The sequence below is a fragment of the Brienomyrus brachyistius genome, chromosome 6 (genome assembly GCF_023856365.1).
Source record: "Brienomyrus brachyistius isolate T26 chromosome 6, BBRACH_0.4, whole genome shotgun sequence".
Taxonomy (NCBI): Eukaryota; Metazoa; Chordata; class Actinopteri; order Osteoglossiformes; family Mormyridae; genus Brienomyrus; species Brienomyrus brachyistius.
The window spans coordinates 11302963-11327301 of NC_064538.1; the positions used below are offsets into that span (position 1 = coordinate 11302963).

General features: G+C 47.7%; 1 protein-coding gene across 2 annotated transcripts in view; it reads right to left on the reverse strand.

Annotated features, from left to right (window-relative positions):
• Positions 1–24339, reverse strand: part of tbc1d22b (TBC1 domain family, member 22B) — a 41349-nt gene that overhangs the window by 15062 nt on the left and 1948 nt on the right. The window contains exons 2-9 of one of the 2 annotated variants that reach the window (XM_049016764.1): positions 21199–21255; positions 20121–20461; positions 19588–19755; positions 18119–18189; positions 12394–12522; positions 10811–10876; positions 7913–8027; positions 560–666 (exon numbers count right to left, since the gene is read on the reverse strand). In XM_049016764.1, coding sequence (XP_048872721.1) covers positions 560–666; positions 7913–8027; positions 10811–10876; positions 12394–12522; positions 18119–18189; positions 19588–19755; positions 20121–20461; positions 21199–21255 — 1054 coding nt within the window. The remainder of the gene's footprint in view (positions 1–559; positions 667–7912; positions 8028–10810; positions 10877–12393; positions 12523–18118; positions 18190–19587; positions 19756–20120; positions 20462–21198; positions 21256–24339) is intronic. The other variant, XM_049016765.1, reaches the window with a different exon arrangement.

The window sequence follows — 24339 nt, forward strand, 5'->3', positions numbered from 1 at the left end:
TGGAATCATACTGAGAATGGACCTTCATATATGTGACCCATCACCACGAAATGAGTCTTATGGGTGTATTTCTACCAGTGCGATTTAAGACTCATTTCGTGGTGATGGGTCACATATCTGTTTATGTGCCATGAAATGATAAAATTTGCATAAAAGTTGATTTGTTTAAAACGTCCCACTGACACCAGCGTGTCTTGTAGAACGCTGCAGTCGGGGGGGAGCCGGCAGAGTGGTGCGGGTGGAGCTATGTGGGCGGAGCAGCACAGGCAGGGTGGCATAGGTGGAGCTACACAGGCACAGCTACATCGATGGTGCGGAGCAGATGGAGCTACGCGGGCGGAGCAGCACAGGCAGGGTGGCATAGGTGGAGCTACACAGGCACAGCTACATCGATAGTCCGGGGCAGGTGGAGCCATAGAGTGGCATAGGTGGAGCTACATCGATGATGCAATGCATGCGGAGCTACGCAAAGGAGATGGTGCAGGCGGAGCCACACAAGCAGGGCTACATAGGCGGGGCGGCACAGACAAGCTATACATGCAGGGCGGCGGAGATAGACCTGGATGCCATCCAGAAGCTTGCTCAGACACCAGAAGCTGTCCGCCTCAATGTTCCTCTGCGTGTCCAGAGGCAGCGCTGAAACTTCAAAGTTTTCCACGTCTTCCTCTGCATACACACAAAACAGAGAGACACGAAAAGCATAAGCTCACAGTGTTTCTGCTCTGTGTCGTGGGGAGTCATGTGGAGCCCACCCAGCTCCCTGTACAGAGCAGCAGCGTGGGGGAATATCTGACAGTATCAGCATGCACTAGTTCTTCACATTCATGGGCTACTTCTCTGGGGTCCCCTCACAGCTCTGACCTTTAAATGGTTTTTAAACAACAGCACCAAACTGCATCGATACACAGACGGGAGAAGCGAGACCAGCATCACCCCGAAGAGGATCCTCAGCACATGCTAATGATTTACATAGAGGCATAAGGCTAATTCCAGGAGAAGAGACTCCAGAAACTGTAACAAGTGATGTATGACACCGACGAAAGGAGTGGAAGAAAGATGACAGAGATCTAAAAGGCTGCAGTGATAAGAGGACAAGCAGGAACGTTCAATATGGAGCATCAGTGCCTTGCTGTTGTTTGTTTATTTAGAAGCAGCTCGGCACAGAAGGCGACGCTATACTGATTATTAAGATGTTTTATTGCATTTCTTCCGAGTGCATAGTGCTGGAACGGTCAATGCATACCAACAAGCCGGGATTGGGGGGGCGGGGGGGGGGGGGGTTTGGGGGGTGTTCCATTTAGATGTCAGGCCATAAACGTACTCTGATGCGTTCTGGAGACAGGGGGGCAACAAACGCACCCTGCAGAGTCGCAAGTCCATGGGCCTACTGCAGATTAACACGTGGTGGACAGTCGCCCCCGAGCGCACAGGGGCACACACATGTGGCAGGAAGTCACTCCTCACTCACGCACACGGGCACACACACACACGGTAGGAAGTCGCCCCCAGGCACAGGGGCACACACACACACGGCAGGAAGTCACCCCCGCACACGGGCACACACATGTGGCAGGAAGTCACTCCCCGCTCACGCACACGGGCACACACACACACATGGCAGGAAATTGCTCACACACACGGGCACACACACACTTGGCAGGAAGTCGCCCTCGCCCCCGAGCACACACGGGCAGCAGGAAGTCGCCCCCGTACATGGGCACACACACATGGCAGGAAGTTGCCCCCAGGCACACACGGGCGGCAGGAAGTCGCCCCACTATACCTATTTCCCACATCACTGCCACTGCTGTAGAGGGCAGGCACTATATGAATGTTAAGCAAAGTCTCCCCCACAAGGGCCTGACATAATAACCCGTGACCCTGTGCCAGTCCCCACTGAGCTTCTGCGTCACAGCCTGCTGCTGATGAGAAACTGTCCTCGCACATTCATTCAACCCTCGGGACAATTCTCCATTCTCCTCGCGAAAAGAACACGAAAACATGAGGCCCCCTACCCAGCAAAATATAGGGGTCACCCATCTCACCAAAACACAGGGGCCTCCTCCACAGAAAAGCACATGGACCCCTCCGACCAAAGCATGGCCCCCTGCCCATCCACCACGCACCAAAGAGCTTCTTGAAAACGGTCTCATTCTTCCTTTAAACAGCACTTTGTCTGTAACCACAGCACACAGAACGAGCTGCACACAACCCCCCCTCCACCCACCCCCCACCCTCCAGGATCTGGTCGCATTCCACCCCCCTGCCCCCTGACTCACTGGCAGAAGGGAAAGGCCTCCTCTTGAACTCCTGATCCTGTACAAATTGTCCATTTTAAGCCCTTTTATTGAATTTCAGTGCCGCACGGACACACAGCGCAGTTGCATAAACACTGACACAGGCACTTAACCTGAGTGTTTAGGCTGTGCTCCCCCAGCTAGGCGTTCTACCCCCTCCCTGCCTGTGGCCTAAAAGCCCATAATTGCCTCCATGGACACAATAGCAGCAGTAACATGGAGATGGGGGTTAGGGTGCTGCAGGGAAGGCTGGGTTCTGTAACCTCCTTTCCCAGTGAACCCTGGACATGACCGCCAATCACATGGCTGCAGCTGAGACCGCCAATCACATGGCTGCAGCTGAGACCGCCAATCACATGGTTGCAGTTGAGACCGCCAATCACCACATGGCTGCAGCTGAGACAGCCAATCACATGGCTGCAGTTGAGACCGCCAATCACCATATGGCTGCAGCTGAGACCACCAATCACATGGCTGCAGTTGAGACCGCCAATCACCATATGGCTGCAGCTGAGACCGCCAATCACCACATGGCTGCAGCTGAGACCGCCAATCACCACATGGCTGCAGCTGAGACCGCCAATCACCACATGGCTGCAGCTGAGACCGCCAATCACATGGCTGCAGTTGAGACCGCCAATCACCATATGGCTGCAGCTGAGACCGCCAATCACATGGCTGCAGTTGAGACCGCCAATCACCATATGGCTGCAGCTGAGACCGCCAATCACCACATGGCTGCAGCTGTGACCGCCAATCACCACATGGCTGCAGCTGTGACCGCCAATCACATGGCTGCAGCTGTGACCGCCATCACATGGCTACAGCTGTGACCGCCATCACATGGCTACAGCTGTGACCGCCATCACATGGCTACAACTGTGACCGCTAATCACATGGCTGCAGCTCTGACCGCCAATCACAAGCGGCCATATTTCTGCTGCCATAATGGTGTAATGGCAAAGGCCAGAGAGCCCAGCAGTGGCATCTATGTCTAGCCACCCTGGCTCCTTCATATGGTTCAGGTAAGAGAGACTATAGTCTATCTGGGACATTGTTGAAAGTGGCCCCAAATGCCTGCCAAAGATTTCAGCGTCTCCTGGGCCTCCTCTAAATGCTGCACTCTGTGATATGGGGCAGCCTAGACAGGAGCAAGACGGGGGCAGCAGTGAAGCTGGGGACAGTGAGCTCAGAAGAAGCAGCGCACGTCTGCCGGTCAGGCATCTGCATGACACTACAGCCTTTTGTACAGTTTTTACGGGCAGTTTACAGTGAATCTCGCACTTCTGTTTGCTGACCTGCCAGTGGACCCCCAAAGCCAAGAATGTGAGTGTATCACAGCGCCAAAGACCACAGGGGCCTCCTGTATGTCACGACCCACATTAGAGGGCTCCTGGAGGCCAGGCCCCGCCCCTCACCACTCCTGGGCCAAATGACCAGCTCACGACTATCAGTCTCGGACAGTGAGGGGCGCCCGTCCCCCTCCGTGCACACAGCAGCCGACTCTCTATGCAGCTATATCCAACCGATCGATGCAGCCCATTCCACATGAGCTATTGCGGTCCAGCCGCCCCAGCCATGGGCACTGTGCGTGGGGGACAAAAATACTAACACATCTGAAGGGGCGTCCATTTAAAAGGTGTGTAGTCAATAAAGGACTTTGTGAGTAAAGAGGGACGGCATGGCAGGGAGGTGCTGGGGGAGTTCGGCTGGCATTGATCGACACTGTGGACTAATCAGCATTACCGTCCCTGGCTGTACAAGGGTGACATTGCTGGGACGCTACATACAGGAAGAGATCAATAAGCCATCTTTGTTCTCCCCCAATCCTTAAGCACCTATGTGTAATTAACCTTCCCAGAGTATGAAGCAGAGAGGCGGGGGGGCGCACTTTCATTCTGGATCGGTACTGACGCGGGTCGGTCCGGTGCTTTGGCGCGCCGCCAGGCATCGGCCCCTGGGCTTTTACCTGGTGTTTTCAGAACCAATTAGTGGGCTTTGCGGGTCAACAGGCAGTGCCTTTCACACAGTGCAATCTAAAAGCTGTTAAAGCCCGCATGGTGTTTATGGAGGACGGGGTCAGAACCTTCTGTTCGGTGCTGGAACAATTTGGATTTCTAACAGTCCATTATACTCTTTTAGAAAGGAATACTGAAATGTAACTATAATTTCAGACCTAAAGAAAACAGAGACTCGATAAGTAGATACAGTGCAGACCCCTCTATCCATCTTCTAACTGCTTATCCTGGGTCAGGACTGCAGAAATGGGGGATGAGCCCTATCCCGTGAGGTCTGAGGTAACCACACCATCTATGAAGTATTCATTCATACACCATAATACAGCTCTGCAAAACTAGGTTTATGCCCAGTTTAACCCTCTGGAGTCGACGGCATCGTCGGCGATGTCGCGTATCTTTCTTGTGTATTTCAGTTAACCCTCTGGGGTCTAGGGGTAGGGAACACACTCTCACTGACTGGGGCATGGTCACACATTTCATTCAATATCATAAACTTAATTCATGGCAAATAAATTATTTCTTATAGATTTGTTTTGGAATTAAACTCATCTTAATCTTAGTGCACTTTGTAAATATAATAAAACCTCGGATTGCGAGGTTGTGACATGAAATGTTTTACTCGCTGCCTGCGCAGTGAGTTGCTAATTTTGTAATACTGCTGCAGCATTCTCTATATTCCACCATATACTCCGCATTGTACAGGTTTTTCGCTCTGTCACACATCGCTTTACTACGTCATGCTGAATGTTGCATTTCATGTTGTTAGATAACTCAAGGTAGTTAGTACTTCATACCTAGTATCGCAGCTGCATGAAAAACACGAACATGTCATCATGAGTGATTTAAACAGCAAAGATGAAAATGATTAGGATTAGCTCGGAAAGCGTGTGCAGAGCTCATGAATAAGTAGCGGCGGTAAACTTTAAACTAAGGTTGAACATATACTAGATAATCCTGAAATGGAGCGGTCATTAAAATCGCAAAGCTTGCTAAGTTTTGTTTCCTATAACAATATAAATGTTCTAGCGAAACGTAAAACCCATGATGCTGGCAAATTTCATCATCAAGATTAAATCCCAGAACTGTACTGAAAAATGCTGTTTCTTATGAAAGTAAGCAGATAAGAATTCCAAGTCAGAATATCATTGTACTTTGTACACATGACACTGCTTTCATACCTGAATTCGGAAGCAGAAGAAATTTAAACAGCCATTAAATTTTGAATACGCTGCACACAGAGGCACATGAAAGTCCATATTTTCTCTCACCTCTGAAAATGTTCAGTTTTGGCCACTCATTCTAAAAAAAAAAACTAAATACTAACCGTACCATATAAAAACGCAGGTGACCATACTGCCACCCCAATTTTTGGTGGTACTGCATCTCGCATACACATCACATTGATTCCTAGCGTAGATGCACAGATGACTGCACGGAATCAATGCAGAAATGCATGGTGGCCATGACGCATACGCAGATGCGCTGTGAGCATCGAGTATTAACCAGCCCTAACACACATCCTTACGGAAACAATCTGGATGACTTAAGGGCACAGGACACATTCTCCCTTGTTTCTAAAGTCTTCCGTCTCTTAGCAGCAATGACAGCCTATTCTCAGTACACCTCAGGGCCAGTCTGGGTAACAGCACAAACGACAGGCTGCCCTCCATCTGCCAGCAGCTACACTTACACCAGCCTGTCCGCGTCTCCGGCGCCATCGATAGGACCCCGGGGAGGTGCGGAGGAGCCAGACATGTCATCCCCGCTACTGACAGAAAAGGCAGCTCTCCATTTGCCTTCAACACTGACAAAGACAAGCGAGGCGAATGTCCATCCTCCGTGCCGCTCAGAGGATGATGCCAGTGAATCCAGGAAGTCAGGAGCGGGTCGTGGATGGAAGCCGCCGGATAGTCAAGGGCCCCTTCGTGGACCCGCCTCTGGAATAGGCAGGCGGCGCCCATACCTCCGCATTTTACCCAGACGGCTTTGATCTTCACGCTGACCTTCATTCTAAGTAGAAATTCCATCTAAAACCCATTTGATCTCAAACATGCATACAGTAACGGTTATGGATTGTTCTCCATGTATTCAATTCATATGTAGCAGTTTTATACCATTTAACTTCATTTCTGATGACCCCCGCAGTAATTAACGTTATCACAGACCCTGAAAGGTCAGGTCGGGTCGGGGCGTATGCACTGATGCAGCACGTCATGCAGCATCCGGGCTGGTGACCCCTCAGGCAGACACACAGTTCAGTCCCACCCTCCAGAAACGAGCATCCATCTGCCACAGGGAGCTGGTACATGGGACTGGTCAAGCTGCCTGGGTCCTCAGCAATGTGGATCTCACAGGCTGGATCACCCTCAGGGAATCGCGCCACATGGCCGTAGTGCCGCAGCTAACGCGTCCTCACTATGCAGGTGAATAAGCGCGCCTGGACTCGTCTAGCAACCGCTCATTCGACACAGAGTTAAGCCAATGGTACCCAAGGAGACACAGTACCGAAGAAGTCCAATCTGTATCTCAGCTCACTGCATAGCGTCCATGTCCCGCAGCCATATAGCAAGACAGGAAGCACCAGGACTCTAAAGACCTGGACCCTCATCCTCTTGTAAAGATATTGGGAGTGTCACACACCGCTTTCCAGCGACCTCAGGACCCCCCATGTCCCTGAAAGACACACTGAAGTTTCTAAGTCATCGTCGTCATCCCTACAATTTCTGTTCTTATTCTTTTCCCCTTCTAAAGGTTCCATTTATTTCTCATCTTCCTTGCCTCTTTATCTTTGTAAACCATATGATTTTCCCTAAGTCACTCATGTCATTTTCCCTGCAAACAGTGCACATCTACGTGTTTTCACTGCAAACATATAAATTTACATTTCTTTTGTATTTACATCATGTGACAGTTTTACCAAAATATAACTTTCTGCTCTGTACAGTCACATCATTCTGTTATTATGGTGTGTCTGCATGTGCGACATTCATAAGCCTGTTAGACAGTCACTTTATTACTCACTCTAGTCCAAGGCAACATACAGCCACTGCACTCTAGAGGCAAGCAATGAATGACATTTCTGATTTGAAACTTTCATGCACTCTGTTCTGTCGGTACATCTGCTTGGTGTGCCACATTTGGCAGCGAAAGACAGATGGTACAGGCCACCCATGTTTTACTATTTAAAGGATGATTTACAATTCATTAAACATTAGCTGCTTTCCAAGACACACTTCCCCAGTGTGGGACATGGGAACTGCACAAACCTTAAATAAGCATTGTTTTGTTTTGAACAATAACCAAAATAATACCAGTGGAAATGAGCACTGAAAGCAGCACCACTTCTCTGGAGGAGTCCCTAGAGAAATTTTAAGAAACTCAATCAACCTTGCGACAAGACCAATTACTAAGGATTCGAACCAAAATAAATGACTATATGCTACCAGATTAGTGTAACATCAGAGAATAAGGCTGATTAAAAAGGTGCCTGAAAGAATAAAAGATGCATGTAAACAGAGACAAAATCTTAAAAATAAACATAGAAAAAAAAAGTTTTGCAAATACCTTGTGCTGGTCAAGATATCAGGAGAGACTTACCCACAAACTCAGAAAGGAAGACCACAAAGAATGGGGTGACCAGATCGTTGATGCCTTGTACATAGCCACTGGCGGGGTGGCGAATTGCCCAGATAAACAAGATTCTCTCAAACACCTAGGGGGCAAACAAAGACAAGAGACCCGGATGACCATAATGATGATTGTGCATCAGTGATGATGATTCAGATGGTTGTGGCGGTGATGATGATTATAATGACTGTGCTGGCTGTAGCAGCGATGATGATTAAGACTGTGGTGGTTGTCACGGTGATGATGACTAAGACTATGGTGGTTGTAGCAGTGATGATGACAGATTGCGGTGGTTGTAGCAGTGATGATGACTGAGATTGAGGGGGGTTGTAGCGGTGATGATGACTGAGATTGAGGGGGGTTGTAGCAGTGATGATGATTGAGATTGCGGTGCTTGTAGCAGTGGTGATGATTGAGAATGCGGTGGCAGTAACGGTGATGATGATTATAATGACTGTTGGCTGTAGCTGCAATGATGATATGACTGTGGTGGTGGTACTGGTGATGATGATTAAGATGATTGTGGTAGCTGTAGAGCTGTTGATAACTGTGCTGGTTGTATAAGCAATGACGATGATGATGATGGTGACGATAATTGCGGTTATAGTAGTACTCATAAAGATTATTGCTATTGTAATGCTTGCATCAGCAATGATAGTTATGATGGTCGTTGTAGTGATGCGGGTGAAGATGACTGGTGGTGATGGTGTTTGTGATGTGATTATGATGATTCTGGGTATTGCATTTTACATCCATAACTCAGGAATGTAAATAGCAGGATTGTAAAACACTTGCCAAACTAACACTAAATTTGAAATACAAATTGCATTCAGTCTATTGATAAACCACTGTACTGGGGTTAATTTCATTCTAGTCCATTCTCTTTCATTGCCACTCCCTCTACTGTATGTGTCTCTTTTTCTCTGAAACCAAAGCAGTGAAAATAGCCTAAACATGGCTGATGTCATGTCGGCTGGAGCAGCTGATTCCCGGCAGGGCAGGAGTATAAGCACACCGCTGGGAAACTAGGGGTGGGAGAGCCGGTGCAAGTGGAGGAAGAGGGGGAGCGTCTGCTGTCCCTCCGGGGAGAGTCGGCACTAAACTGCTCCCCCTGGAGGCCTCACCGGAGCGGGTCAGGGACAATAACGGGTAAATAATGCACACGCCTCCCCGAAGGAGACCGCAGAGAGTACCGCAGTGTCGGGCAGGTGCTTCGGAGAGCCCTGCTTTTAATCCGAAACATCACTTTTCCTTCTTTATATCTTCTTTCTGTAATTGATTACCACCGGCTTTGAGGTACATGACGAATGACTGGGATGTGAAATGCGTGCCTGCATTAACAAGAGGACACAGAAGTAAACCACGTTCCGAGGGGATTCCTTCCCAACACAGGCTTCTCTGCCTTGACTGGCAGGGCTGCCTAAGACTCCTGTGTCTCCCTTACGGCTGACAGTGTGCTGCTCGCTTTCGGTACATGGCTGAAAAAAAATTGTTCCTCCTATATAAGTACAAATGGAAAATCTGATTTTACAGAGTGTCTCTGCTGTAAATGACCATATCTTCCTGCTATAGCTTTGTCAGCTTGCTTGTAGCTGACCTCTGTTCAGCCTGAACCTGTGGCAGTTTTAAAGCAGAGCGTGTTGCCATGAGGACAATTCTCCTAAAACAGCCCATGGAGCCCAAAGTCCTTCACACTTAACTTTAATTTCCTACAGTATGAAACAGTCTGTGGGCCTCTAATCTCACATGGATGCGGCACAGTGTGAAAGCTAAGAAAAATATATATTCTGAAGAAATTATCTTCAACAGAATTATTCTAGAACCATATTAAAGTTTAATGTAATTTCCCAAAGTTCAAGGCAAATTGAATTATCTGATTTTTGCATTTTCTCTATCTCAGAACGTAAAAAATGAAATGGAAAGTATAGCTATGAATAATGATGGGGGGGGGGTTCAGAAATTCTGTCTGCTGCCCTTTGACCCCGTGCCTCTCCTTTCCCTTACCAAATCAAGAGCGACGATTCTTACATGGACAGGAATTTTTTGACACACCCACAGCACCCCCTGCTGGGACGTAGCATAAATACATTATACAACCCCCCACCACACGCACACCCAAAAGAGCATCCATCACTGACACCCTCTCCAAAATAACATACTGAAACACCTGCTAATGCCTGCTTGTCAAGGCGCACACACCAACATGCAAACACACACACACACGAACTACCTAAAACACACCCGCACACACATGCAGAAACATGCATACATGTGCAAACATGGGTAAAAATGCTCATGCATGCGCATGCATGCACACACACATACACACACACACACACACACGGGCACATGCAAATGCACGCTCACACACACACAAATGTACATACAAACACACACACACATAGGCACATGCCAATGTTCGCTCACACACACACACAGGCACATGCAAATGTGCACACACAAACAAACTAGCTAAAACACATTTGCACATACTTGCAGAAACATATATACATGTGCAAACATGGGTAAACGCACACACAGGCAAACATTGTTAAAAATGTACACACACACACACACACACACACGCAGGATCCTGCACACGCATATAAAGACAGCCTTTACGCATGCCTGTCCTCCATCGGCACAACCCGCAGAAATGCGGCTGCAGGACACTCAGCTTGCTGTGACCTCTCCCATTAACACCATGTTAACACCCTTCTGCCCCACTCATAATCACACGTCTAGGCGCCCCCCCACCACAGGAAACCAACAGCTGACTGTGTTCAGACATGTTAGGCATTGGGAGGATGCAGCCGAAAGTGCTGCTCTACAATTGGGGGGGGGGGGGGGGGGGATGGTGCGTCTCACCTCTTGCACCAGCGGCTGCTGGAAGAGCGGGATGAGAGGGTTTGTCCGGGGGATGTCGATGTGGATCTGCGGAAGAAAGCGGCACAAGGCTGTGAGGGAGATCGCTGCTGAGGGACTCGGGGCACCGACCTTGGGGTTAATGTCAATGTACCTCACACACACACACACACAGCCTTTCTGCTGAGACCCTCCGGCAGGCACCCCAGGCCCCATCCCATGTCCCACTATGCCATGATGTCAAAGGGGACACAGGAGCACCGCCCTGGAGGCGAGGGATGGCAGCACAGGTTAATGTCAAACCAATACGGGCATCCCATCCAAACGGGGGCCTATAATTAAATAGAATGAGAGTGCTGCACACTGGAGGGGGGCATTTTTAAAGGCCTGCTTGGTCGTCTTAGACACCTCATTCAGCGTTAAATACAGCTAAAGCCCCCAGCACAGTGGGTCGTACTGGGGCAGGACAGGGGCGATAGCCACCCCCCAGGGGAGGCCTTCGGGGGGGTGGGGCCATCAGTGACCGGCTCCAGACCGACAGGGGCCTCGCCGATGAGATTCAGCAGGCCATAAACGTACAATGATCTGATTTACTCTTGGTGAGGGAAAGCTCGGAGGAATCATGAAGGGGGAGTGAAGCAGAGGTAAAATGCAAGAGACACCGAGCATGAGTGCTGCACCATTAACTTGAGTTTTACAGCCTGTGGGAGTATCGATTTTGCCCAGACTCATTAGTGAAACGCTGTTTAAAATAAATAAATAAAGTTAAATTAACAAACAAAATAAATAAAGGAAAAGGTCACTCATTTCTGTAAACATTTCTGTGGCTCCTTTAAAATGGTCCAAAACTCCCTGGGATCCGCCATCCGTCCATCACCCCAGGTTTCTGGAAGGGGGACTGGGCCCGGGTTCGAATGCTCAGACCAAGCTCATGCGGCTGCCCCGGCAACAGGCCCCTCTGCCTCTTCTAAATCCCTCCTGGAAAATTCATACTGCAGTTCAAACTCCCTTCCAAGCTGATACATATTTAACATCTATTGGGAAGGTGAAACTGAAGTAGTCGAAGAAAATAAGGTAAATATTTAAAACGGGGAGATCTTCTATCACCAAGAAAACCAGAATCCAGCAGGCTCTGCTACGCCTCGTTGCTGGGAGAACTAATTTAATGATCGGGAGTAGCTGGGCTGTCTTCAGCTGTGAGGCTGTAATGAAGCCAGTGGTCCCTTCCTGCACTAACAAGGAATATTTGATTATTGACAAATTCATGGTCTTCTCTGCACATCCACTGTAACCACACTTGAAATCCACTGACAAGCTATGGGGGCTCGGGGTGTGACATGGGAATGCGTGAGAGCAGCACTGGGCAAGAGGACTGGGGGGTCTGCGAGGGCAATCGTGCCGGGTGAGAGGACCGGGGGTCTGCGAGGGCAATCGTGCCGGGTGAGAGGACCGGGGGTCTGCGAGGGCAATCGTGCTGGGCGGAGGCCGCCACTGTATCGCTCTGTCATTTGAGTTTGGCCCCATGAGGGAGTGAACCATCAGGTCCGAGAAGCGTGATCCCGCTTCTCAGGCTCTCCTTCACTCACCTGCCTGTAGGTGTCCCTGTGGTGCTCATCCGTCCTGGAGTGGTAATACTGCTCGATGAAGCCAAAATACTCCTCCCTCTTCCGCTTCAGCACCAGCTCCCTGCGCTCCATGTTGGCTGGAAGGTAACCCTAAGTGGGAGGGGGGACAGTCACAATGACCTCGGCGTCTGCCGTCACTCCGCCTCATCCTCTCGCTTTGCACTGTGACTCATCGCGCCCCTGGGCTCGCAGCCTGCCTGGCTGCTAATCCCTCCACCGGCGCTCGCGATCTAATGCCCACATCAGCGGAAGTGATGACACAGACTGGCGACATTCTGAATGCAAGCGAAAAGCCCCGGCACAGGGACACGGCACGGCAGTCATCGTGTGGCCCTGCTCGCCACCCTGCTCATATGGCTGTATTTCTGACCACATTTCATGCCTGTTAAAGTGGCATAATAATATTCATATTGCACTGTGCTGCTGGTTTGGACATGCACAGAAAGAGGAATGTGCGTAGACACAGGACAGACAGGCAGACGGACAGACAGGGTACACACACAGGCACTAACATTCTCACACAGGCACACAGACAGGAATACGGGGCGCACACACACACAAACAGTACACATGGCTAATGATGCCCTCCTTAACTGAGACCGTTTTGTCTGCTCTCACCTAGCCGACCTCCATTTGTCCCCCCCCCCCCCCGGTTTGTATTCCTCCGAACTCATATTCAATCAGGAGCCAATTCACTCACACCTGGTCAGCATGGCAGTGCGCAAGGCCCTAACGAATATTCCCAGTCACGTCGCCTACACCGTCTGCTTATCTGTAGCCAATCACGGCCCAGAATGGACAGCAGGACTCCGTGCCCCTCGTACAGGCTGTGAGCCACGCAGCTGTGCACCTGGGTACATTTACCACTGCCGACCACTAGGGCGGCGCTTCTTCAGCTGGAGTCTTGCTTGGTTATCACAGACTAGCTCTGTATCCTCCTGCACCCAAAATGGGAGGAGACCCCAGATGACTCAGCCCAGAAACAGAGCGGCTGTCATTTATGGTTTCCAGCTTCAGATGCCACCCAGTGCCAACCCTACTGTGCTTTACGTATGAATAATATAGAGGATTTCACATGACAGATTGGGGCCGCCACGCGCCTTTTATGTTTTCCATTGGCTGCTCCTGCGTGCCCGTCTTCCCTGCCAAACATCTCAGGTGAATGCTGTATGAGCAGAGATGACTCTCGCCGCAGGGTAAGCGGCATACTGCAAGTATATACTATACCAGTACACAAACTCCAGTCAGAGCTGGCCCACTTTCTACATCCACATACTGCATTCAATCCGGGTCATTTTTGGACTGCAGGAAATCAAAGCACACAGAGAAAACCAGCCCAATGCAGGGAGAACGTGCCAACAACAGAACAGGTGCGGGATTCGAACCCGCAACCCTAGAGGTGTGAGGGCACCATGTCATCACTGCTGGTAATTATGATTAATATGGTCGCTCAAGGCCTGATCTGTTAAGGTCATGTGCGGTTTTATCAGCATATCGCAGGATTCTATTAAAATAATTCTTACTGTAATTTAACCTTTTTCCGGCTGCCCCTGGTGTTTTAAAAAAAAATAGATATGGAGAATAAAACAGGCCGATCCGTACTGCTGGCCTCTAAGACAGAATCTTTAACTGCTACCGCATCACGTCTGATTCCCGTACTGATTGCTATGCGGGAACGATGAGGGGAACAGGCTCAGGATCAGTGGCCGATAAAATGAGCAGCGTGCCTGTGAGCCCACGTTGCCCCCCCCCGCACCGCTCTGCAAGACCTAGGGCTCCAGGCACCGCTCACAGACAAGCCGACATCCGGGGGCTTGGCAGGGCTGCTGTCAGGGAGATAAAGAATCCTACATGACGGTCAATCCATCGCGAAGGAAGAGTGAAAATGCACGGATAAATAAAATATATCAATAAACTCCTGTACAAGCAGGCCTGAGCATCCTTAGCAGAGTGTCCTCAGCCAGCCCGAAGCCTGTGTGTGTGTGTGTGTGTGTGTGTGTGTGTGTGTGTGTGTGTGTGTGTACAGGTGTCCGGGCGCATGCTCACAGCACATTGCCGTTCGTCTAACCCTTACCAGCAGACTTACAGTCCTTGGCATCTGGGTGGCACACCTAAGCTACAGCTGGATGGCCACATGCCCTGCTCGTGGGGAGTTTTACTAACATAAAAATGTTCTTAGGGCAGAACGAAATGATTGGTTATCCCTCGGAACCAATCAGATTGTAGAAGTGGTAGGTCCAAGCAAGTAGAGGAGGCAGGACCAAGACATCTGATTGGTTCAGAGAGATAACCAACCAATCGTTTTTTTCATTCTGCCTTCAGAACATTTTTTCCCATGAGCACTTTCCCTTTGGATAATATGCTAAACCTTCAGGTCTCACGTATTCAAAATTCTTATTGATGACACACACTGGGGTGAGAGCTGACTGGAGGCTATGGAGCAGTGAATGTCAGAGGATGACATCAGGCACCGGCCCTCAAGCTCACCTGTGCAGCAGGGTGACCCTTGTTTTTCAAGTTGTTCGTTTTGTTGGTCTGACCCCCCAGAAATTGTCCATTTGGTGAGAAAGCACAGATTGGAAAGTTTCATTAAAATAGTTTAATATTTAGGGGTAACTCAATCAGTCCAAAGTTAAGTATACGGAGTGTAGAACAGAGTGCACAGCTACACACTTTGTAGCATGACTACGACAGCCAAGCAGACACTTGATTGTTAATTTACTGTGTTTAATTGAAGAACTTGATCAAGATGATACGGTTTCCTGTTTAATGTTTACATTTGGTAGCAGACAACATAAAATATATTTATTAGTTGTTTTTTTTCATGCTTGCTTCTTTGATCTCATCACGTTGTGTCCTGACGTTTGTTTTGTTTTGTTGCTGTTTTGGTGCAAAAAGCAGTGGAAATATATGCAGATCAAGTACACAATATTGATGACTTTTCTGAGTTATCAGGCTCAAAATATTATAAATTAAAAAGCTCAGTTTGCGCAGTGACAGTGTGTTGAGCCGGTTCAGAAAATAAGCGTGGGTTTGTTGTGAACTTGCAGGATTATCAGTATGGCTTCTGCAACATGTAGCAAAAGCAGAAATGCAGCATATTTGTCAGGAACGTACATTGAAGAAATTAGAGGTTTGAAGTTACCATAAAATCGTCAGGCTCTGGGACAGTTCTGAGATGATTACCGAGAGTTACTCAAGATAACTCTTATATTTCTTGGTATCACCCCACCATGTGGTATATGATTTGTGGCACCTGGTCCAATGCATCAAGCTAGATGGATGTCCAAGATCATTAACAGTTTTAAGGTTTGGATGTTCCGGTCGCAGTTTTCACTGACTGTTCGTGAAAAAAAAAGGTTTGCGTGAACCCTGCATCTTCTTAGAGTATACTTGCTAAAGTGTACATCAATCTCTGGCGTACTGCTCCTCTGCCTACTGCAGCACCTAACAATGATCTCAAACTTCTGAAGTCTCTGCTGGCATATGGTGTACATAGTACTGCAATCTCAAAGGCAACATTGCACAGAATAGCTGATCACATGTGGTATTTGTCCGAGAAGACAGTGAGCCTGGCATTCTTTGACGGCTCGATCAGTTTCGGAAATCAAAGATCAAAGGGCGACAGCTATGAACAAAGTCGACGGTGAAGATGATCCACCTAAACGTGTGCAAATGAATGAAATTTCTTTCGCCGCACTGCAGAACAAATCTGTGGCTGACTACGCAACGAAAAACACAAAAGCACTGTTCACAAAGCTCAGACTGCCACAGGGATTCCTACAGCTGCCAGCGACACAGTGGCCAGAGAATCACAGTTATCAAGTTGCTTCAGCCATTGCCCGTTCTGTCGTCGTAATCAATGATCATGCAGAGGAGTAGTTCTGATACAGTCGTTTTCAGGAAGCCGAACCAAGTGTGAGGAGCAATTGCAGTTTCTACTAAAGGTAGACGCTGAGAACTGCAAACGGTATCTAAAAGCTGTCACGCGTGCAGTGACTGATCCAGTTGAAGCATCGTCAACAACCGACCCCAGTGTTGACAGCTCTCAGTAGTACCACTGAAATGCTGGTTGCTGATAAACACAAGACATCTAGCACAAACACTGGAACAGTATCATTACAGCTGTAAAATTTGATAATTGCTTTGTGTGCAACTGAAGCATTGCAACAGTTTACTAGCGTTTCGATGCCGATGTTTGTGTTTGCGTTCAAAACACCTGTAATTGACAGTGGTGTAACAGTGAAACTGTTTTGTGTTGAATCAGATTATCATCAGTTTTGATTTAGCTTTATTAAAACATATGTGTTTTATTGTACAGTGGAAGCTTTTGGAATCGTAATCTAGTCAAAATACCATAATTATGAAGTTTAATTATGAGCAACCCTTAAATATCTTCAAATTTACACAGAATTTTTTTACACTAGATCGGTGGTTCTCAAACTCGGTCCTTGGGACTCACTGCCCTGCTTGTTTTCCAGTTATCCCTGCCCTACACACTGCTGATTACCTGGATCAGGGGTGTTCAGTCAATCAGAAGCTGAAAGACAGCTGGGACTTGTGTGTCGGGAAGGGATAGCTGGAAAACAAGCAGGGCAGTGGGGCCCAAGGACCGAGTTTGAGAACCACTGCACTAGATGGAGGCTTCTAATGGAGGTAGATTTTATGAAATTTTAATTTTTACCTGCAAATAAGGGATGCCCTTCTGTGCAAACACTCAGATGCAAGTGTGTCACTTGTGTTTCAGTGTGTACTGTGCACAGTTATGGATTTTTTACTCTGCAAAGGCTCCACCCCCCACTATATCAGTAAGCAGCAAAGACAAGGTCACTGCCTACAGAGAGAGGACCAGCAACACAGCATTGCCCACTCAGTCAAAAACCAGCAATCTGACTTGGGGGGCAAGTGGGTAATTAACCTTGCTCAAAGTGAATCCTGGTTACACAACACGCCTTTTGGCTTGTGCCCAGGATTGCGGGTAGGAGACCATTTTGGTGGGTCCCTGTTTAATCTGAATTATGAAGGACTCCAGGGAAAGAGAGAATCCAGCAGGTGACCATAGCAGGCTGACAAGACACTGCTGACCTCTGGTGTTCCACGGGCCCCAGCTTCAGGCCTTTGACCAAACGCTGGCTGGTTCCGCTCTGCCTCCCTCATAGAACAAAACAAGTGGTCTTTCAAAGGCCACAGTCTGCATTGTGACTGCAACTTCTTGGCCAGTACAGCAGCTCCCCTGCTGGGTTTTATTGTTCTGTAAAATATCACACGTTGCCAAGCTTTTTCTCTCCTGTGCAGCTTTCCTGGGGTTAGGTGCATAATCCCGGTCCTCCAAGGCTACAGGGGGCACTGCTTTTCACTTAGTCAGGCAGTTACTTGGACCTTGAACCACCTCCAGTTGCCTTTCAGTTGTCAGTCAAGTGGCATAAAAACACACTCCAAAGTTTGAATTACAACCTCAATTACGCCAAATCAGCCAATATTCAAATTCCTCACGTCCGTTTTAACACAAACAGCATCAGCAAAGAACACGGTAAGTTATGTAAGTCACCGCAGATCAACGTTACCTGCCACCAAAAGTTCTATACTTGACCGTCACGCCCAAGCCTGCCAGAGGTTCTCCACTTTCCTTTAGCCACAGGAAAGACGGATAGCTACGTAGCGACGGGGAACGGGCAGGGGGGCTCACCGATAAGAGTCTCCAGGTGACGGGCCGCACCTCCCGTGGGATCCCGGACCAGCTGAGCCTCCGGAGCTCCTCTGCGGAAATAAAAAAGCAAAAAAAAAAAATGAGAGAGCACTGATGCCGGTACACAGGAAGGAGGGGAGCACACAGCAGCCCAAAGGAACCCATCTTCAAACGTATACACTATTAGATTAAAACAGAGTGCATGCAAAACCTCCAACAAAATAAAATACTGCATGTATGAATCATCTTTAGCCATTCGAATAATGAGACAGGCGACACACATGCTTGAGAAAGATCGAGGAAACATGATAAATCATACTCAGCAAAATAATATAAATCTAAAATAATGCAATTGCCTATGCATTTGAAACCACTAGAAAGGGATGTCTTTAAAACAGCTGAACAAAAACAGAGGGTGTGCGTGAGTCAGAGAGAGAGAGAGAGAGAGAGAGAGAGAGAGAGAGAGAGAGAATGCACTAGCAGGCTGGCATAATAGGCCCAGTCTGATATCCTTTGACTGGACATTAACATTGATCTGACTGAGTCCTGGATAAATGCTTTGAAAAATGATATTTAGCAGCATGTGTTCTATGAGTAGAATAAGGCCAGCTGCAGAACACAGTCCAGGAAAACACAAAGCTTGGTGTCAGTTCAAAGGATTGTAGAGAAGCAACTCTGATTGACTGGTAACCACTTGCCCCGATTTACTGTCCCTATGAAGTGTATGGGTGGAGCACTAGCTCCCTCATGTGGTACTAAGGTAGCACTGCAGGTATTTGGGCAGTAGTACTTTCACATTAGTGACAAATAATAATATCTAAGTATTTTGGGACCCTCTCAGCATGCTATGTACCACTGACACCTCAGGACGCACAACAGCACTGCCTGCTCTGTTGCATGGTATAAAATCCCCACTGGATTTCTGTTCCATTAAAATTACCCATCAAAACTACAGGTAGGTGGATTGAAATTACTTGAAAACCTTCAAATACATTTACCATAATAATGTATGTCTATATATCAATGTCAGATGATTGAAATTAATCAAAAATGCTGGTTGTTATTATTATTATTTTGACAAATCTGTAGACTTCTTACAATCAACCATTCATACCTACCATAAAAATTTCCTAACGTGTGTACTCAGTAAGAGTAACACAATCTCTCTGACAGTGATTTGTCATAGGGACGATCTCTTGCTGTTGTGACTGGATGCCCTGTACTACGGTCAACCATTACACTGTATGACACAGTGAAATGTTATTCACCCGAACACCATGTTTCCTTGACAATGACGTTATAAAATGTCCTGTTCCGGCAAGTGACGGCTGTCTGCTTTGGACCATCTAACAGAAATAGCTGCTATCCTTTGCCCTCTCAGGCTCTCTTTCTCTCTCTCTCTGAGACTTGCCCAGATTCTCACAGATGGCTGGGGAGGAGGAGGAGGAGGCGGAGGGGGTGGAGCTCACCCAGGTCTGTGTTGGGACTGGCCAGCAGCTGACGGAACTTATCCAGTCGGCTCTTCTCCCGGATGGTCATGGGCGGGGCTCCGGAGGCATTCTGGTCTGAAATGCGGGCCACCAGAGGGATGATGGGACGGAGTGGGAGGGACTGCTGCTTCTGTAAGGGAGAGCGAACTGGAGGAGAGAAGGAAGCCCATTTTAGGCTAGCAAACCTGACAAGTGCTACACTGTGCATCTGCTCTATTCTGCTGACCGTGGCAATGAAGCAACAGACACTATTATCCAGAGCATTAGAAATAACATGAGGTTACCATCTCTGATAGAATTGGGGTGGTTTGTACTGGTCCCAGTACATACAGAAAATAATACAAACTAGTTGCTGCCAGGGACAGGTTACAGGCCACTCCATGACCGGTTACAAGACTGGTGGATGATTTAAAAGAAAAAAAGTGAAGACTGCAACATATACTGATGAGCCAAAACATTATTCACTTCACATGGGCGTGATTATGATGTTGACAACAGTGTTACATCATCACCTGTTGCAGTGCTGAGCTGGACCTCACTGTTCGACTTCACCACTCTCCCATTGGTCTGTCTGCTGCCCATCTTCCCTTTGTCCCGCCCATCTTCCTCTTTGAACTCCGCCTGTTCGTCCATATCCAGTGCTTCCGTCACACCGAGGCTGCTGGGGGGCGCCGGTGCCGACGTGGGCGCTGGAGGGGGAACGGCCGTGTGGCGGCCGGGTGCCAGGAACTCTTCGTCCTCATCGTCCCCGATGTCCCACGCGTCGTTGGTGCTGCGGGCAAACTCGTGGAAGCTGGACACCTTCTTGGACTTTATAGAGAGAGCGTTTGGCTTGGGAGCTTCTTTCGCAAAGCTGCAGGGGACAGGCAGAGTACGAACGTGAACATTTGGGAGAAATATTAATGCGGAGGGCAGGGAGCCCGTCTACTCTCAGCTGACAGCACTATAAATACTAAAATACTCCGGATCTGGAGTCAAAACTAAAATCTGACAACAGATTTGAACCCAGAAGACCTACAAAGTAAAAAAGGGTAAAATATGAAAAATAAAGGATTTGGACGTAACTTATGGCTGTCAAAGCTGTCAGCGGTGGAGTCTGTAGAACCAACGCCTGACCTCAAATCTCCCTTAGGAAGACTCGAGGCTAAACAAACATTCTCTTTGAAAAAAGGGGGGGGGGGCTCTGTAGACAGTAGGCATTTGCACCCATTGCTTAAACTGATCACAATTAACAGATGGGTATTAGCAAGTCGGATAATGAAGCATTAACTCAACAATACAGTTGGATCAAAATGAAGACCGGCATGCAACCCACGTGGGGGGGTCTTATGTTCCCTTGAAGTACGTCACAGGAAATATGATTTTAGCAGCCCACACAGCCCAGGGATAAAGGCACTGTATGTGACAAGACGTAAACACATAAGCCAGTTACGCACAAACAACTTAGATGTACAAATGGAGCTATGTGCAGAATGTTAATTGAGGAATTCCGAAAAAGCAACAATGAAAACAAAGCAAAGCAAACAAAGAAAAAAATGATATGGGAGGAGGGGCTAAGCTGGAAGGGATGACAGTGCATGCAGCACTTACGAAAGTGATATCCGCGGGTCGAGGGGGGGATGCTGCGCTCCATACACTGGCTGCAGACTGCAGGGGAGAGAGAGCAGGCTGTGCGCACTAACGCAGTAGGGGTACATTGGGGGCACGCCACCCTCGGAGAGCACCGCGTTGGACCTTCTGGCGCCTTCCTAACATTAAACTTCACGATGAAACTTTCCCACGACTGTTAAAGTCTAAGTAGGGTGAAGTACGGTAACCATGGTAAAATAACGTAAACAATTAAGCTATTTATAGCGGTTCTGGAAGTTCTGGATCAGGGACGGGTCAGTTACGGCAGTGCTCTCAGACACACTGTCAGCATTACACCACCTGAAATACCCTGCTGTACAGCAGGATGAACCGATAAACACACTCAACTTATTCCAGCCTTGCGTTAACTGCACACTCAGCTACTCTCTTGATGAGTCTGCCTGCCACTGCCACAACATAACCCTGGAGAGAAGTGCATGGCACGTTGCTTTTTGTCCCTGGAGCCAAATTCACCGGATCCTGTAATATTTTGCAAAATGAACAGAGCAGCAACACAAAACCGCATTTTTAGTAGTGATTTACCATGACTGTAAAAATAGAGCAGGCCCACGCGCTCTACATTAGATCCGTTCTAAGGCAGCAGGGCACACTCCAAGCCTGACTGCCTCTGGCCTGTCCCTGATCTGAGGCAACGATCTGCCGATTAATCCCGCTTCAACAGCCCTTATGCCTTCAAAGTGCTTCTGACCCACAGGACTGCTAGCACCGTTTTGACAGCAGGCTCCCGTTTAATCAGAATCACCCAACAGGTGCGAGTTAAACAAGCTTCCGCATCGCTACAGTAATATTTTAACGTACATTTCAAGTGAAATTAACAGCGAAAATCTCAACACTTGGAACGGTTTAGTATGACTGTAGCAGCTAAACACTTAAAAATAGTTGCCAGATGATTGATTCCAGTGGTTACCAAACTCCTGACGTCTGTTTGCATGCTAATGCTTTCTTCCTTGCCGGGATCCCGCAGTACTTTCTAATAAAAGCGCTGCTGGTCGTGCATATGACAGGTTTTCTCAGAAAGCCTTTCAATCTGCTTAACGCCAGCCACAGCAGACATCAGACCTCGTATTTAATCACCACCTCCGTCTGATGGCCAGTAAGCTCGCTGACAGTTTCCGTTTTAATATGGCAAATATAGATCGTGACTTGTTTTACCTTTCATTACAATGACAAGAATCACTGCAGTACACGTGATGTCAGATCTAGGTACCCCCCCCCCCCCCCCCCCCCCCATTCGTGTCAGTATCCGTGATGCCAAAATTAAGAAACACGACTTCTGTCTGAACAAATATGTTCTTTTCAATAGAGAAAAAACACGTGACTTCAGCGTTTTTTCAGGGAAAGGGGTAGGCCAAGTTAGAGTCAAGCGATGTGGATCCTTTCACCATTATTAAAATGCTACACTTTTTCCGTGTTGATATACATCTTTAATTACTCGTAATAATAAAACATAAAGTGAACAACGTGTTTGTAATAAGATATGCATGCTCCCCAAACAACATCTAATCTTAAAACAAGAAACTTTCAATCAACTGATGTTAGACAATAAGCCCCTTAAGCCTTATCAACTGATTAAGGTACGTGCTCCGGTTCCTGAACATCAAATCACCTGCATTTAATAAACTATTCTGGCCAAGCAGTTCTAATGCTATTGACAGTGCATGCTGGTTATCAGAATTGTCACATCGTTCCGAAGTAATACCGATAAATTGTCAGTATCTTGTTAGCAGCAAGGGTTACGACGGCATCGGTCCTTGTGAAAATCTCCCGTCAAGCTTGGGCAACACAGAAAGCTCAATCGCGTAGGCCGCACAGTGTGGGCACCGGAGAAACAGATCGTACCGTCCCACAAAGCGCCACACACTGCCACCCCCGTGACTGGGAGTGCGCTAAACGTGCGGGCGTGCGAACCCTGTCCCGCTCTGAAGGCAACCTTTCCATTCGCAATGGCCCGTACAGCATCGTGCTTGGCAAGTGACTTAGTGTTGCACAATATGCGTCACCAGGAACACACCTGCTGTGCGTGCAGTGCGGACGGTACACGTGTTCAGGCTGCCTCTTAGGAGTAGCAAGCAAACCACATAACATTAAAATGCTATCCTCAGCAGTAAACATGACTCAAAAAAAGTTTATTATTATTATTATTATTATTATTATTATTATTATTATTATTATTATTATAAAAAAGATGTATCATTTATTCATTTTCAAACTGATTTGTCCAAGTGGTCATGGCTGCAGAAATGTCAATGTCAGAACCCACTTAACAAAGAAAAAAAACTAATTATGCAAAAACTGACCCACAAAGAGTTGGGATCAACATCCAGAACAAAGTGGGTCTCATGACCTGTCATATAGTTTAAGCCCCCCTCCCCCCAATTTCTGCACAAGTCTCAGGTGAGTCACTTCTGCTCCAACAGTAAAAGCAAAGGCTGTACAGCCAATGGCAGTCCTGCATCGGGCAGCGAACTCGACCTCCCCTTTTCATACGCCACCTGTTTCTTTGAACTGCATGATAAGCCAGGTTAAGTATGAAAGATGCCCCCGAAACAGACCCATGGTTTTCTGGACGACTTTCACTGCAGAAAAAAGAAAAACAAACAAATAGGCACAAAGGGAGGTATAAAGTATCCTTTCATTCCCACGACAGCCTCATTATTTTCATCCTTCTAAGTGTAACTATGGCAACCAGCACGGTATCATTTCCACAACAAGGGTGTGTAGTCACCCATTTTCACCAAAACAGTTCATTCTCTAATGCATGTTCATAAGGCACAATTTCCTGGTTCGGTGTACCAGAATCCTTTGCAAGGCATAGAAACCTAAGCTTAAAGATTAATTTTTAATTAACTTAGCACTTGGTAGCACTGGTGCCTCTTCTCTATCAACGGAGAGGAAGACCAGAAAAAGAAAATCAGGAGCAAAAGCTCAAATGTCTCTCTCTGCAATATTAGACTCACACAGAAAGTGAGGAGCCAAAATTTTGTCTGACATTTATACAACACTTCATATAACAGACAGCACTTCTCATCTGTACACCTCAGCCACTCAAATTCCATCCGAAACTTTTTTTCAGGTTCATCA